This window comes from Astyanax mexicanus, chromosome 22 (assembly GCF_023375975.1).
Source record: "Astyanax mexicanus isolate ESR-SI-001 chromosome 22, AstMex3_surface, whole genome shotgun sequence".
Taxonomy (NCBI): Eukaryota; Metazoa; Chordata; class Actinopteri; order Characiformes; family Acestrorhamphidae; genus Astyanax; species Astyanax mexicanus.
This window is the reverse complement of record NC_064429.1, coordinates 20,447,847-20,466,085: the sequence shown is the minus strand read 5'-3', so window position 1 is coordinate 20,466,085 and position 18,239 is coordinate 20,447,847. Positions and strand designations below refer to the sequence as shown.

General features: G+C 37.7%; 2 protein-coding genes across 4 annotated transcripts in view; both read right to left on the bottom strand.

Annotated features, from left to right (window-relative positions):
• The window catches only part of iqgap2 (IQ motif containing GTPase activating protein 2), a 102,291-nt gene extending 92,097 nt beyond the window's left edge, over positions 1-10,194 (bottom strand). For 2 of the 3 annotated variants that reach the window (XM_049470783.1, XM_022667552.2), the window contains exon 1: positions 9,870-10,192. In XM_049470783.1, the coding sequence (XP_049326740.1) occupies positions 9,870-9,915 (46 nt within the window). In that variant the 5' untranslated portion in view covers positions 9,916-10,192. Of the gene's footprint in view, positions 1-9,869 lie in introns of all 3 variants that reach the window. The other variant, XM_049470784.1, reaches the window with a different exon arrangement.
• Positions 10,195-11,839: 1,645 nt separating this feature from the next.
• sv2ca (synaptic vesicle glycoprotein 2Ca) overlaps positions 11,840-18,239 on the bottom strand; it is a 71,374-nt gene continuing 64,974 nt past the window's right edge. Inside the window, exon 13 of the mRNA XM_015608127.3 lies at positions 11,840-18,044. Coding sequence (XP_015463613.3) covers positions 17,861-18,044 — 184 coding nt within the window. The 3' untranslated portion in view covers positions 11,840-17,860. The remainder of the gene's footprint in view (positions 18,045-18,239) is intronic.

Below are 18,239 nucleotides of genomic sequence, written 5' to 3'. Positions count from 1 at the left end.
GTGGTGAAATAAAGCAGAGAATTATTAGACTAGAACATTTTAATAAGAAATAGTTTGTATATTTACATGCGGTGAATACAAGAGCCAAATTAACCCAATTTAAAAAACCTTTAGGTTCCCAGGGGCTTGAAAAAATAAGGTGTAGACGCAATGGTTTATTACCATATTGAAAAGAATGTACAAGCACTAAATTTAGTCTTTTTTTATATTTATGTACTTGTTTTTGGCAAATAATTAGGTTCATATTTTATCTTTATCTGTAATTAATGAATTATCATAGAATGCAACTCATCAGTTTTTATTCAATGCAGTGCACTGGAGGTTGCAAAATTAAAAAAATAAAATAGAGATTCACTGATATGGGAAATACTAGAGATGAAAAATTCTGCCACAGGCTATAGTATTTTCAGCTATGTCTCTAACTTCCATTCAGCTGCTAGATAGAACTATGGAGCTTGCACACAGGTGCAGAACCCCATTACAACAAGTGTTGTACTCCGCTTTGTTTGCTGTATTTGTCAGTCTTGCAACTGACTAATCGGATACCCCTCTTAAGAGTACAGTGAGTACAAACAATGACAAAACATAGCAAATTGTGCAGAACACAATTTAACCACCACCAAAAACACAGCATCAAGAAAAGTACAACATTCAGAGAGCTAAGGGAGTCAAATCCAAAGTGTCCAGTGTCCTTTTTTGGGGGCAGGTGTAGAAGTGGTCAAGCTGACATCCTCACACACATCTTATCACAATATAAAGTATATTTAGACTCAAGCTCATAATATTCTAGGCGTTTTAAACCAATTAAAACCTTCTCCACAGATGCTTACTGTATTTTCAGTTATCACTTTTCACAGCAAGCACTATACAGTGTAATACATTTAACAGCCCTGATTACCAGCCCACAGATTGCTGTTTATACTTATAGTAACTCACACACACAGAAGCAGTGTGTGTATGTCCTCACGTGACCCAGGCAGAGCCAGTGTCTGACTCGTGTAGAGGCTTTACCGTGTTCAGCCACATCAATGTCACTCACGTGCTGACACACTGCCAACCACAGAGCCTTTGATTACTGACAACATGTTAGCTTCAAAATAACACCTGCTAGCGCACCTGCATAAAAGACTAGCTTTAGCACTGGCTTTATGAACACAGATCAGTTTAGGTGGCTTATAAATGCTTTAGGAAATGCTGGAAGGAGGTAGTGGCAATGTTTAAATATTGCTTTAACCTCTTATACTGTAGAGGGGTGTTCAGCTTTATCCACAGTGGGTTAATGTGGCTGCAGATTTTTACTGAAACAACCAGCAGTACACCTGATTCCACTTGTTTAATCAGATGGACAGTCTGAGCACATGTTCTGGTTCTGCTTGGCTGGGATGATAACCTGCTGCCACACCTCACATTTAAAGATAACACTGGACACCTCTGATTAATAGCAAGAAACAGGTCAGATTTAGTCCTTATTAGAAAAAGGCATGGTCAAATCACGAGCATGAGTTTTGTTACTATGAATAGCTAAAAAGTTGAAGTAATCACAATAAGGCATAAGGCATGGTTTGCAAAAATATTCATAAACTTTCAATGTTTTTACATTTTACAACCTTACAACCACTAACTTACTGTATTACTGTATTGGACTATATAAGAAGATATAAACGTCTATTTTCTGGTCTGTTTTCATGCACAAGGCGCAACAGATTGTAAGGGGCATTAAGCCACACTAATAAGGATGCTTACATTGAAGTGACCATGTGTGTCGCCATGTTTCCTTTCTAATGGAGAAGCTAAGTAAACAAAACTGTATGTCTTAAAAAAACATTTACTTTTAAAAAGTCAAACGAACACTGGATATTACTCTACACAGATTTCTCTCCTGAAAACTGTTTATTTGGGTGAGTAAAGTGCTTTTGTTTATTTACAGTAGGCTTACAATTCTAGTTTTTTGTCTAAGAGTCAGCGCTAGCCAAGGTTAGCAGTATAGCCAGCCCCAGTTAGCTACACTAGCCAGCCCAAGTTAACAGTGCTACCTAGCAGTGGTTAGAAGCATAGCCAGCCTAGGTTAACAGCGCTACTCAGCCCCAGATAGCAGCACTACTCAGTCCCAGTTAGCAGCATTACTCAGCCCCGGTTAGCAGTGCTACCCAGGCACGGTTAGCATATCTTAACAGCACCGCGCTGTTAAGATACGAATGTGCCAAATTCAGAACGAAGCTGTTTCTTGAAGAAAATGACAAGTCTAATCTTGTCCGAAACACAAAACACATCCATTATTAATTAAGAGAATTAGTATATGCCTTTTGCATGCCTTTTTCAAGCCAATACACCCTAAATCAAGATGCACTATAGATCAATCGCTAAAATAGGGCCTTTAGTGTCCAGGTTGGACAAAGCCATAGACTGTGTATAGCTGGGCAGAGCATCGTCCTGCTGTTCGGTTGCAGAAAGCTGTGTAACCCCACCCATTCCCATAGATTTCAATGGCAAAACAGACAACTTTCAATCACGTTTTTTACCAATATACTGTAATTCTACCTCCATTATTTAAATGCAGCAGCTAGTGTAACCTCTGCTTATATTGTCACATTTTTATATCCCGACAGAATTCGTTTTTTTAAAACGTTATTCAGCTCTATTAAAAAAGTTGTGGTTATTATAAAAGGGCTGGGTTACACCTAGCCGGGGTGGGACCAATGACTGTATGGGTGGGACCAAAGTCTGTGTGAGCTCTGTGGAGGCAGCCCTCAGGGGCGGGTTTATTTAAATGACTAGTCTGTCTCTCCACAGTCTTTCTCCCTCCTCTGGTCTCTACTGCGCAGACTCGGGTTTCAGGATCGCCAACATGGTGGAAGATTTTGGCTTCATTTTCATTGAATGAATGGGAACGCAGACACAGCGTCCATCTTTTTTACAGTCTCTGGACAAAGCTAAAGTCCTGAATATTTTAGAATGAAAGTAATTCATCATAAATCCTGGATTTGTGAGCGAGTTACATCATGAATTTGTGCTTTAACGCCAAAAAATGAGTGCACAGAATGTGAGCCAGATAAGCACCGACTGTTTTCCCGAGCCCTATTCAACTAACAATAATTAGGCTTGCTGACACACGATCGCGTGCCTGCCTTTGTTTTTGCAAATGAGCGGCTCGTAATGCCCAACAGGCCGGCACAATTTCAGCCCCGGCCTACATGCTGCGGCTTGCCGGCTAATCTCCGCCGGGTTTCACTCTGCTGTCCCTTTGTTCATCCCCATCACTGCACTTTATCCTGCGGACACCTCAGTGATAAAAAAAAAAAAGATGACAACAACAGCAGCAGTTTAGCAGTTACATCACAGCAGAAGATGCGGCGAGCGGGAGTAAATGATCAGCAGGTAAACACAGCTGAAGCCACCCACAGCTTACCACCTGCTGTAACCATACAGTATGTTCTACTGAAGAAGCATAATATCAATTACACACAGCACAGATTTGTTTATTATTCATCACACACTCTACCGCGTCTTCTACAGGCTGGTAGTTGTTTATATGTACACAAATTAATGTGAATGGTTAGTTATGTTCATTATCCCTATCTTTTGTACTTCACTTTTTTCACTCATTTTTGCACTAAAAAAATATTTTTTAGAGTCATGGAGATTAATCAATTAAAAAATTAGCATTTTGCAATTGCAGTGATTTGTATTTGCATATTTTAAACCAGTGTAAGAATGTGGCTGTTTCTGAGATATTTAATTTGCTCTTCTATATATACATAATACAATTTCCAACCGCTGTTGTCACACCTATTTTCTAATGAAGCTAAAAATGAAAGGAATAATGGAAAAAATATATTTTTTTTCTGCTGGAGATTTTCTTTATAACCCCACAGTTTTCAAAAAATATGAACATCATTCCAATTCCAAAGTATTCCAACACCAGCACATGACCTGTTTCTCCAGATTTCATTTTCCAGCAGGACTTGGCACACTGGACACACTGCTAAAAGTACTAATTGGTCTTATATAATTGTTTTAATTTTCTGAGACACTGATGTTTGGGTTTTTAATTGGGTGTTAGTAGCCATAATAATCATCAACAATAAAATAAATAAAAAATTAAAATAGATCACTCTGTGTGTAATACATCTGTATAACATATACGTTTCACATTTCAACTCAATTACTGAAATAAAGTAACTTTTCAATGGTATTCTAATTTTTTGAGATGCACTAGTATATTATTTGTTATCCAGCAAACTGCCTTTACAGAGAAAAAAGCTATAAAATTTATATAAATACCAGGATTAGTACCTTTTTGGTATTAGTAGTCAGTTTTGACAGATACTGGAAAACCTGGCAATGATACCGAACAGTGGTTTTGGTCCCTCCCTAACAACTATAAGGTCATCTGTGTCTCTGAGATCTTTGAATGTGGTTTGAGTGATTGGATTAACATGTGTCCTCAAGATACACTGTATCCCGTTCACACCTATACTTTATACTGGCCACTTTTAATTAGATCACACAAGACAAGTGTTGTTGCTAGCTGTGAACATTGTCTACATTTATAAATGTGAATCATTAAGATGGCCAAATCTGATCTGAGCATAAAATCCAACTTGATTAATGAGACTTGCAATGGAAACACAGCCTTACAGACAGATTATTCTACAGGGATCTGACTGCAGCAGCTGCATTCAACAGCTGTTTCTAGAACAATCTTACATGTTACAAAAATACAGCAATAAAAAAGAATTCACTTCACCATAGCCAGGCACAGGCAGAGGTATTAAATATCATTATGATTTTATCAGTGCACCTCTAATCAATATACAGTAGTCCAGCTTTATAACAACACAGTTACAACAGTCTACTGCACTGTATCACTGTGAAAGCTGATCCTGATGCCATGATTCCCATGATCTTATCATTCATATCTCCTGATCTGATGATCAGTTGATGGAGTGTGTGAACATGCAGCTCAGGCCCACACAGTTCAGATCTTACTGCTCACCTGCCGTCTTCGCCACTTCTTCCCTCTCTTCCATTAACAGGCTCTGACTCACTAAATGGCTTGTGCACTCTTTCAAAAACAGCCAGACGGTGAAGCTAATATTAGACCATTCACACAAAAAAACACTGCATCAGGGCTGCCCATTGAACCTATAAGGAATTAGTCTGTGGGCTGGTTCGTCCACTTCAGCCCACTGAAGACGAGGGCTCTAAAATCAGCACTCAAGGAATGTAGGCTCAAGTCTGAGGGACTGTCTTCTTCAGTGGACACACATGAAGTCTGCTTTTAAGGAACAAACCTGTAGACTTATTTAAATACCACAGAGACAAAATGCAAGTTTTGAGCCATGATTTTCTGAATACCAAAATTGCTAGCTTCTTTAGTACTGCAGTACAACTGTATTGCTAATGTAGCTAACACAGAATGGAAGTATAACAGTTTTCATTCGCTAAAAACAGAAATAGCATCCAATTTAAAACTTGAACTTTATAAATGTTTATAGATAGAATAAGGTAATTTAATCTCAAAGCCACAGGCCTGTGTGAGTCTATTTGACATTACTTGGTAACTTCAAAAAATACTCTAAGCTATTAGCCTTGTAGCCCCAATCGAAAACTGAAGAAACTTTAGACATTTAAAACTACCCTGTACACTGTAAAACTTTCTTTTCTCTTGGCATATTGAATAATAACGAGTTTACCGTATTTTTCACACTATAAGGCACACTTTAAGTCTGTTAATTTTCACAAAAATTGTCAGTGCGCCTTATAATCTGGTGTGTCTTATGTATGAATCTTATCAGTCAGGTGATAAGAAGCAGTAAAGTCACTCCACTGAAGTACAGCGTTATACAGTAGTTTCAGTTCAGTTCTGCAGCACTGGAACTGGAGCAGTATTAGCATTACCCGCTAACTGCACTAAGCACTACTTCTTTTGCTGTTCAGAGGTGAGTATTATTGGCCTGTAGTGTGCCTTATAATCCAGTGCACTTTATAGTGCGAAAAATATTAGGGGTGAAACGATTACTCGAGTAAATCGAGTAACTCGATTCACAAAATTGATCGATTAATTTTCTGTGCCTCGAGTAATCGTTTATTTAATTAATAAACTCAGCGCGCGGTATTTTCGCGACTTTTATTTTGACAACGCGCTCAGCGTTACGTCACCCTGCCCGGGAACAAGCAGACGGAGGTTTGAGCAGCGGCAAAAATGGAAGTGGCGAGAGAAAACAGCGATTTTAAAGGAATAAAAGCATTTTATGTTCGAACTGTGACCTGTACTCGGTGCAGTGCCAAAACAGCGCGTCTTAATGCTGCACCATCTGAGCCGAGGACACCCGAGACGCGAGGACACCGAGAGAGCAGGTAAATATAACTTATAATAAATCAATGAGATTAACATTAATGTGAATTAATAACAAAACGACAGCGCTTTGGAGTGTGAATTAATAGAAGCACTGTCTATAATGTGTGGTTAGTTTATTAGAACAGAGTTCATACAGGCTTTATGTAAACAGTAAACACAGCGCTGTGGAGTTCAGAATATAAACAATAAAAATGTTAAAAGTTAGCTAAACTGAAGTTACTTTGGCTGGAAACTAAATGCTTGATTTCTTCATCTAAGAGTACATTTGGCCAGTGAGACAAAAAAGTATGAACACTGTTGTTCATATAAGGAAGTGTGTCTCTTATTTATTGGGTAAAATATTGATTACCACTAGTGTCTAATGTGCCCCAATGCGATAGGTGTCAATCTTAATAAATGCACGGCCATGAACTTATTATTAGAGTTATTAGTCTAAGTGATGTAATTAGACCCAAATAGTCCAACATATAAATAAAGAAAAAAGCAACATTTGTAATACTTGTGTGTCACAATTATTGCACAGGTCCTGATATATTTTGGAGAAGCGGCTTGGTGGTAAAAGAATGCAGCACACTGATCCAACACTGGCAGAACTGACAACGTCTCAGAAGCTAAGATGCACAACACAAAGACGATGTTTATGCCTTTTTTATTGATTTATACCCTATATTTGTTATTTACAAGAAATCCAAATGTGAAAGTAATGTAATTAAATTTATTTTTTTTATTGTGGTATTTATTTATTTATTGTGTTTTATTTATTTGTATTTGCAATTTGGAAATGTTGTGAATTAAAAAATATAACTTATCTAAAAAAGGAAACCAATTGGTCATTCATTATTGAGTAAAATTCCTTTTTAATTGCTCTTTAACAAAAAAAATGTTAAATGTTAAAGTCTTATTTTTCAGGTTTAACTGTTATAGTAGGATAGAGTTCAGTTTGTTAGGGCTCTAATTGTTCTATTATTTTTTACATGACTGTTCCTGTATTTTTTATTATTTATTTTGTTATGTTGCACATTGCTGTTTTAAAAGTGCACACTGCTGCTACCAAAAAAGCCACTAGATGGCATTACATATATATCTTAATTAAATTATTTAAATTTGACCATTGGTGCCTAATGTGGTGTATTACAGAACACTTGTATCACTTTGCATCACTTATATCAAATTGTAAATTTGAAGAATCAAACCAATGAATCAAACCAATGATTGACCATAGACTAAAACTGGCATAGGCCTCGCTGCTGTAAAAAAAAAAGAAAAAAAGAAAATCGAGAATCGGATCGAATCGTGACCCTAAAATCGGAAATAAAATCGAATCGAGGATTTAGAAAATCGTGACACCCCTACTAACCGGCCATGCCAAAACAAACAACCCAGGGTAAAAAAGGATTGATAAAAAAAAGCGTAGGGAGCACAGCACTGTGCATGAAGGCTGATGGAACCAGTGGTAGCTAAGCAGCATACCATGTTGTCTGGACACCAAGAGATCTTGGAATCTTCAAAAATAAGGTACATGTATTTGTTACAGTGCTAAAACCAAGATATACTATGCTATGCTATGCTACGCTACATTAACTTCATTCTGAGGTGAAATACACATCAAAACATTTTTTACCTCAACCAAAGTGACAAACGTACTGTTTCTACAACAAATAATATCATGAATAACTTCAAAGACTCAATACAGATATTCTGTGACAAACAGAGTAAGAGAAAAGGTTTTTATCTACACATTTTTCATGAGACACAGTATTATCAGCATTTTAGCAGCGCTGCAGCACCATGTTCCTCAATAGTAGCAGGTCCAACATTAAAACAAACACAACACAAAGGGCCTGGAAAAGCCTGGCGAGCAAAACTCCAAACTAGTGTTTGATCTGCTGGAGCAGACCTGGTTAATATTAAACCAGCGCAGCATTGACTGCTCAAAAGTGCAATCAGAGACAGGCTCCTTCCAAACATCTAATACAGGCCTCAACAACACCCTGAACACATGATGAACAGCATCACTAATCATATACTATCAGATCCTAATGCTATCACATCTGAGCATTAAAAGTCACTGTGATTTTCATAGTAAACCTACATGTAGTCTATCAGAATTCTTCACATTCTAGGTGTCAGGTGCTTTTACAGCCGCCAAAGCTAATGTTTAACAACAGAAAGGTGTTCCAGAGGGAACCTCCCTTGGCCTCAGACCATATTCACACCCCAGGGCTGATTTCCAAAGTTCTCATTAAGTCTAAGAGAATGGTTATAACTGTATAACTCATCAACACTGTTGATTAAATCATTTAGGAAAGTTACTGAATGCTTCATACTATTTCCGGACCATTTATATCAGCAATCAATTCATTTACAATAGTTAAATAAGCTATTATACTATACACTGAATCATTAATAGCAGTAACTGAATATTTCATACTAGTTACTGAATCCATTATGGCTGTCAAAAAAATATTCTTACTAGTTACTGAATCATTTTAGCTGGTACTAAAATATTTTATACTAACTATTAAATTTAAAGTAGTTCAGTTACTGATTCATGCATACAAGTCACTTAATAATTAATGGTGATTACTAGGGGTGGGTGATATGGCTCTAAAATAATATCACGATATTTCATGGTATTTTCACGATAACGATACTTAGTTAGTTACTGAATCATACACAATTTTTAAAGAATCATACTTTGTGATCAGTGAATAATTTAAAGTAGAAACTGAATCATTTATAGTAGTAAATAAATTATTTACAGTGTTCATTAAATCATTCCTATTAGTTACTGAATCATTCACAATTGTTAAATAATCATACTTTGTGATCAGTGAATAAATTAAAGTAGAAACTGAATCATTTATAGTAGTAAATGAATCATTTACAGTGTTCATTAAATCATTCCTACTAGTTACTGAATCATTCACAATTGTTAAAGAATCATACTTGGTGATCAGTGAATAATTTAAAGTAGAAACTGAATCATTTATAGTAGTCAATGAATCATTTACAGTGTTCATTGAGTCATTCATATTAGTTATTGAATCATTCACACTTGTTAATGAATCATGCATGGTGGTCAGTGAATAATTCATGGTAAAGACTGAATCGTTTACAGTAGTAAACGAATCATTTACAGTGTTCACTGAATCGTTTAGAGCAGTTATTGAATCATTCCAAGAAGGTAATGAACTGAAGCGTTGGTTTACGGGGTTTAATGAAGTTTTAAATGATTAGAAAAGCTATAAAAGGTAAAAGAGTTTAGAAGACCGCAAGTTATGGAGATTTTGTTGCTGAATTAAAGTAAAATAATAATAAAGCTCCAGCTCTTCTATTATGAGGCTGGCTGTCAGCGCGCGCCCCCACCCACTTCCACCCGCTCCACCTGCACTTCTACCAAGTTCTGAGTCTGAGTTTAGAGTCAGGAACTCAGAGGTTCTCCGTGTTTAAACTCTGTAGATAAAGCTTTTTAAGGGTTAAAGTGAGTGGGAGAGCGTTTACTCACATCCATAGCGCGGTCTGATAGAGTTCGCTCCGTCTTCATGGTACATCCTGTCACACAGTCCCGCTCTATAAACCCTCAGAAACTCTCTCTCTCTCTCTCTCTCTCTCTCACGCAGCGCTGCGCTCCGGGCTCTATAACTCCGGCTCCGCTCCGCTCCGCTCCGCTCCGCTCCTCTACCCGCCGCTCTGTAAGGAGAGTGTGTCCCGGTTCAGAGAGAGGAGAGTTCAGAGGGAATCTGGACTCATGTCTGCAGGCTGAGGGGAAGCGGTTCTCCCACAGCGAAGCGCTCACTGACCGCCACTCACACTTTCCTCCACTGACTCACACTCACTCACTGACACTGCGCCCCCTGCCGGAGCTCACACCAACCTGCAGCAGCGCAGCGCTACTGCTGAACACAGCGCCCGCCCCGCGCCCCCGTGCGGTCAGAGCGAGAACTGACTACAGACACCTATACATACTTAAAACAATTCAGTTTCTGAATCAGTTTCTCTGTATTATATATATTTTTAGGTTTATGTTTGAGTAAAATGAACATTGCTGTTTTATTCATTTCTCCCAAATTTCTCCCAACATTTCTCCCAAATTTCTCTTTTAAAAATATTGTCATTTAGAGCATTTATTTGCAGAAAATGAGAAATGGCTGGAATAATAATAAAAAAAGATGCAGAAGCTTTCAGACCTCAAATAATGCATATTCATAAAGTTTTAAGAGATCAGAAATCAATATTTGGTGGAATAATCCTGGTTTTTAATCACAGTTTTCATGCATCTTTGCATGTTCTCCTCCACCAGTCTTACACACTGCTTTTGGATAACTTTATGTCACTCCTGGTGCAACAATTCAAGCAGTTCAGCTTGGTTTGATGGCTTGTGATCATCCATCTTCCTCTTGATTATATTCCAGTTTTTTTTTATTTGGTAAAATCAAAGAAACTCATCATTTTGAAGTGGTTTCTTCTTTTTTCCAAAGCTGTATTTATATATACACTAGTGCATCTAAAAAATAGAATATAAAAATAGTTCAAAAGTTACTTTATTTCAGTAATTCAGTTAATAATGTGAAACTCATATATAGATGTATTACACACAGAGTGATCTATTTTAAGATTTGATTTCTTTTATTGATTATTATGGCTTGCAGCCAATGAAAACCCAAATATCAGTGTCTCAGAAAATTAGAATATTATGTAAGACCAATTGGTACTTTTGGCAGTGTGACCAATCAGTGATGGTTTGGAGAGACATGTCATCTGCTGGTGTTGGTCCACTGTGTTTTATCATGTCCAAAGTCAGTGCAGAGTTTTCCTGGAAAATCTTACAGTACTTAATGCTTCCCTCTGCTGACTTTTATGGAGATGCGGATTTCATTTTCTAGCAGGACACTGCCAAAAGTACCAATTGGTCTTATATAATATTCTAATCTCATCTCATTATTTTAAGATTTTTTTTTGAGATATTAAGTCATTATTCTAAGACACTATCTCATTTTAATATACCAAGTATTTATTTTGAGATGTGATTTGGTGTGATGGAGGGTGAAGACTAGCACATGCCTCTTCCGTACATGTGAAGTCAGCCACCGCTTTTTTTCAAACTGCTGCTGATGCAGCATTGCTGAGTAGCATCACAGCGCACTCAGAGGAAAGCGCAGTGACTTGGTTCCGATACATCAGCTCACAGACACCTTGTGCTAATTGACATCGCCCTTTGGAGTGATGTGGGGAGAGAGCACCATCTACCCACCCAGAGAGAGCAAGGCCAATTGTGCTTTTTCAGGGCTCCATTCTTTTCTTTTTTTCGTTTTCTGTTAATACTTTTTCCACTGTTTTCATGTATTCATGTACTGACTGTCTCCTTAAACACATTCTACAGCATGTGTATTCTGCAACAGGAGTACATCCCATCCTGTTCCTATTAGATTACCCTAGGTCAAACTACTTTGAGTTTGCTTTAAATATGACACACAATCATTTCAACACATATCTTTATTACTCTCACAGAAATGAAGCTTTGTTTTCTGTATTGTTTTGTTTTGCTCACGAACCAAACCATACACACAACCTCCGTAATACATCGAACAGCGTTACATTCTCTTCTTTACTCCACATGATCATCCTGTGATTGTCCCTCGGCCGGGGAGGGAGTGCAGGACTCCGGACTGAGCACAGAAGTGTTTCGTACACACATGCAGGATTGCTTGCGATGTCTGAAGAATGCTGGCTGACGTTGCTGAAACACTTGCAGATGAAAGAATTGCACAGTTCTGTGAAGGTGTTAGTTACATCCTTTCCCGCCTGTGTCCATCAAAACACGTTCACAACAAATACTCAGCCTCAACACAACCACCTGCATCATATATACTGTATCATCTTATATATATATACACAATATTTTACACTCCATACACTCACATACACACATGTAGTATATATACACAGAGTATATACAGTATTATGCAGTATTACTGAGGTATTCTTGGACAAATGACACATTTCAAAAGTTTGTACACCTTTCAGAACCTTTCAGCTCCTAAATTTCATTTTTTTCGCAACACATCCCCAAAGCCTGATGCATCCACCCCCATGCTTTACAGTTAGCAAGGTGCTCTTTTTCATTAAACACAGTTCCTTTTGTGGCAAACAAGTTTTATTTTGACATAAATCATCAGTCCATAGCACTTGTTCCTGAAGCTCATCTGGCCAGTCTAGGTGTTGTTTAGAATACTTAAAACATGTATTTTCGACAAACTAGTACAAAAACTGTGATGAGACCATAGTTACGTTTTTTACTGATGATTCCTTCATGAAAATACAGTTTGTTCAAGCAACACTGCACAGTGAAACAACACACCAGTCTCTTAACTCTTAACTGTGGGGGTGGGGGGGGGGGGGTGATTTGCCTTGCATATATCTTACCAGCATATAAATAGTTCTTTCTGTGAGTTTTCTTGGTCGTCCAGATCAAGAAAACTTGACCTCCACAGTTCCCCTAAACAGATATTTTACTACTGTGGAAACCACAACCTAAAAATGTTGTTTGGATATCTTCTAATAGCATTCTCTTGTCTTGTTAGCAATTATTATTTTTTAGGTTTGGATAGTTTAAGAAGCTTAAAAATCTGATTTAGCTGACAGTTCCTAATAACGAATAGAGACATGACTCAAGGCTGCTAAAAATAATCACTTTGGGTGTTCAAACACAGAATTTAATGTTTTAAACTCAATAAAATACACAAGATGATGTGTTATTTGTCCAAATTTCACGCAAACTCACTCTGCATAAAACTGTATGTACATATTTTACACACAGAAGCGCGCGCACACACGGACACAAACAGTAGCCTACAATAACATTACAATGTGTCTGCAACTGAAAATATAACGCATTTTCTTTAAATTCAGCTCATTTCTTACAACAAGGAAAAGAAAGGTTATTTACTATAGTATCATTTCTACACGGATTTCTGTTTTTAATGATAAACCTCTAGGCTGCATAGCTCTGCTGAAACTGAAACAGCAGTAAGTCACTTTGGTTTATTGGAGGCCTAATCCAAAAATAGCTACAGGATCACTTTTTTAAACAATAAAATTATATATAGAATTGTCTCAAAGGAGCATTCGTCAAAATAGAATATCATCTTTTTTGAAATCTCAAAACACTGCTGTAATTCAATATCAACAGTAACAACAAAATGCCACACACACACACCAACACCTAGTCACTGAATCGGGCAGTGGAGACTCAAAAACTGTAGTTCCAATAACAAACAGAAAGATAAAAGACAAGACCAGACAAGACAAGAAATTATGAATCATTGCCTTGCAAAGCCATATGTGAACAAACTAGCAAAATAAAGAAAATAAAAACTCATTGCTCATTGTTCACAATCAGTAATAAATATTACAATGTCTGGAAAACAGCTCACAGCATGGCCTCCCAAAAGGTTCTTAGCACTAAGATGATCTTTAGATGGTCGATGGAGCTTCACACACAGCTCTCTCTCTCTCTTACTCTGGGTGAAGATGTTCTTAATGCTGAGATGCTTTTGGGAAACTTGACCATAATCTGTATTGTATTTCACAAAGCAGGGTTTCTTAGATAGGCCAGACAACCTAAACCAGTGTCTGTCTTGTCCAATAAGAGAAAAGGGCAGGGGCATTCCTATTGGACAGTCCTCACCGCTGGGCTTAAGCTATTTATATGGCTACCTAAGAAATCTTATGAACCTTATGAAATATCCTATAGAAATTAAAACAAAGTAAAACAATAATAACACATCAAATTAAATAAAATGCTTTATACGGTTTTAACAAACTAGCAAAATAAAGAAAACAGATATATTAGGACAGACGAGAAAGAAATGCTTATAAATATTAAGACAAAAGAAGAAAAACAGACCATATTATGGGGTTTAACTAGGCCTGTCACAATAATCATTTATAATGTTATAGATTTATCATGCACTATATAGACAAAACTTTAATCATTATTTTTGCTGACCTCAATCTTAACTGGTACATTAAATAAACCATAATTATTAATTAACTGGTATGTCAACTTTTACTATTTAAAAACTATGGTTTTATTCTATAAAACCAATTTATTTTAACTAGCATAATTAACTGGTAAGTATACCATAATTAATAATTAACTGGTATGTTGACTTTTAAAATTTAAAAACAGTGGTTTTATTTTATCAAACCACTTTATTTTAACTGGTATAATTAACTGGTAATTAATAATTAACTGGTATGTCGACTTTTAAAATGTTAAAACATTGATATTATTTTATGTTTCAATTATTTGTCATATTAAATAATTTTTACATTTCAATTTCAATGTCTGAATATTAAAAATGATCTAAAGTTTATTTTTCTGTAAATGCTTTTTATGCTACCATATTATCAATCCATAAGTGGTCCTAAAATATCAATAATATATTTTATCGCGATTATTTCTGGGATGATATATTGTCTAAAAAATTTGTTACAGGCTACTCTGACAGGCCTAGGTTTAACACAATTTTAAAAATAATCATCTATCAAACAATTCATCACCTAATAATTTTTTCACCTCCTTTTTTCCTTAAAGTTCTGCAGTACAGTACTTGCTTACATGCTTTACCCTACCGCAGCACTGAGCAAACTGTGGAGGTAACAGTAAGAAAGAACTGAACTGAACAAACTGCTGGTAAACTCCATGAACTCGCGCTTATTAGAGCCACCACATGTTTTCTCCAGCAACAACTGGAGGGCCCATCTGCTTGAGGCGGTCTTTTCTAAACCTTACAGTCCTCAAAACCTGCCTCTATTCTCGGCTCCTGCCGACAACGCCAACATGGGCCGACAGCCACAGCCTGTTAAAACAAGGGCATCTTCATCTTCTGAACACAGTGTCTGACGGCGCTGTGTCCCTAAACTTTCTAAACTACTGTGAGAACATAGTGGGTGATAACATCGATAACGACAGCTACCCAACTGCAGGTTTACGAGGGCTGCATCTCCTGCCCATAGGCGAGAGCGGTCTTACAGAGGAGAGGCACGGTTTCAAAAGGCCATCAGTATTTCCAGACAAAGCATAAAGCACATATAGGTACGTCTGGAAAAGTGAGGTGAGGTGAACGGAGAATGGCTCGTTTTAGAACTCGACATTACACACATGATGTACACAAAGTACACAATGTTAAGCAATATTAATAAACAGCCACAGTTCCTTCAGGTAAACAATATAATGTACCTATGCTGAAGGTCCAGCATCCAAAGTGAGCTAAAATAAAACAATCTTTCTGATGGCTGTGTTTGGCGTTTTTTGATATGTACATATACAAAGACTGCAATAGTGTCATTTTTGCACTGAGTGGAACACTGGTATGGAAATATCTGAGATCATTCCCTTTGAAATATTTAATAAAGGTGAAAAAAGGTGCTTCATATGATTATTTAGAACTGTAGAGATGTGTGAGTGTGAAGAAGTTCTTTGTGTTCTTTCTGAAAACAAAAGTACTGTAGTTCTTCTATGGCACTGCTCAAGGAACCATATGTAACACCTTTTTTTAACAGTGTAGGACAAGAAAAGCTAGATATTGTAGGTGTGGGAAGGAGCTACTGCATTAGTTACGTTTATTAAAGCCTGTAAGCTGGATGCTTAGCATATGTTTGATTAATCAGGTCCATCATTTTCTTAAGAGGAGAGCTGTTGGAAAATGTTGATTTGCTATTTTATCTACTATGTAATTTAAGCTACTTAAGTTATGTTCACACAGCAGGTAAAGTGGCCCAAATCAAACTTTGCAACCGCTGCAGCTGTGGTTGTGAGCGGTTGCAACATGTGGCTTGTAACTTTGTTTGAACAGCGAGATCACCCCAAATCACCCCAGTTAGCGTTCAGACCATGTGGGAGACAAGGGTTCAATTCCTGGTCTGGGTGACAGTGCTGCAATTCACCAAAAACCTACTTCAGCTCGCCTCTGTTATACGAGTAAAAGTAGCATTAATTCTGATCTGGCCTTTAGCCTCTGCTGTAAACTCAATGAAGGCAGTCTGAGACACACTTGCTCAGGGAAAAGGGCGAAGGCCTGCCAAACAAGTGCCAAAAAAAGGCCAATTTATATTTCTGCATCGAACCTATGCTGTAACCTATGCCTCGCTGCGCACTCTACACCGTAGCTTGATGCACACCTCTCAGGAAATGGAACCACGTGTCGCACAGCACGGACAGCCGCAGCTGTGATTGGTCCACCGGGCCTCATGTTTCCACACACACGTTCCCGCCTTCTTGGTTTAAACTTCAGAGCGACACAGAGCCGCTGATACGCGCACATGTAAGTATAAACACGCACCGCTGCATAGCGCACTCTCGCTGGATACCCATAGTCTACGGCGTAGGTGCAGAATTATAAATTGGCCTTAATGAGTGTGGCTCTGCCTCTGCTTTCTACTGTGCAGAATTTTGATTTCAAAATCTGACAATTTTGGCTTCATTTCTTCAGAATATAAAAGAATTAAACCATTTCAACTACACATATCTATTCATAAAGTCATTATTTCAACATAATTGCATTTAGGATTTGCTGGTATTTTGCTGAATCCTTTAAAAGGAGAACTGATGAAGAATTTTGCTGCATTTACACGGCATTAAAGAAACTTCCCAAGCATTCCTTTTTGAAAAGCTTGGGAAATATACAATATTTGAAATAAAAAACACTGGATTATTCCTTTAATACTAAAAGCTTTAGGCCAATTTATGGTTATGCAATACTAGAGTGATTCAACAAATTATTTATCATATGACTAATTCATGAACAAAAAAAATAACTTGTTAGTAAAGAGAGCTGTGACCGTGTCTGTCAGGGATGCGTTAAGCTGTAGGACAGCTGGGCTACAGCTGTGCCACTCTCCCAGTCTTTCTGATCATCCTATTCCACTATGGGCCTCCAGCAGGTTCGGTCTGCTCATTAAGAGTTTGTTTTCCAAGCTTCTTAATAAGGAGGACATTAATATTTACAGCCGTATCAATGCCAGCGCTCACCGCCTTGCAGCCAGGTTCTTTTCAACACTACAGGTCTTGGGAGAGGGATAGAAGAGTGCAAGTACGTTACACAGCTGCAGGGTGTCAGGAAACACTTTCACAAGAAGCAGAACAGCCCTCCTGGGATTTCTGTCCTTCGATCAGGAACATTAAAGCTCCTCACCTTTATCTGCCTACACATCCACACACAAATGAAGCTTAAGTGCCTCCTAACTGACACTGACTCTTAAACACTCTTCGGCTCTATCGTTATGGCTTTATCTTTTGATTCATGTCCTACAGCTATTCCTATAATGCTGCTCATGAGGTTAATCATATTGCTCATTAGGGTTTCCATCACATGTAGCTCTATAAAAGAAAAAAGGATGACTCCAACAATGTGTAAAATGACACACTAGAGATACACAGGCTGACTGAAGCCATAAAGCGGCTCCAGGGCTGCGGGGGCCAGCAGGGGGTAGCTACATCAGGACGTTGGAGCGCGTGTCCGGTAGCCGCAGTCCCACCAGACCTCCGCCCACCAGCACAGAAGAGGCCAGCAGGATGGGGATGGCCTTCGTGATGCTGACCAGAGAACCGAAAATCAGGTTCCCCATCACTGCTGCAAACTTACATAAGGCATTGCAGAAGCCAAAGCCGGTCCCTCTGGAATAGAAAAAGAGATAGAAAGAGAGAGAGAATAAGATGTTTGTATCATATTAATTATATTAATAGTTAAAGCTAAAACAGGTGTACATCTCTGATCTAAAGAAAAATATGATTTATTAACATATTCTAGTTTCACATAATTGAATGCATTATGAGATCTTTCTTTTTCTTACACTGTAAGAACCCTGAGTC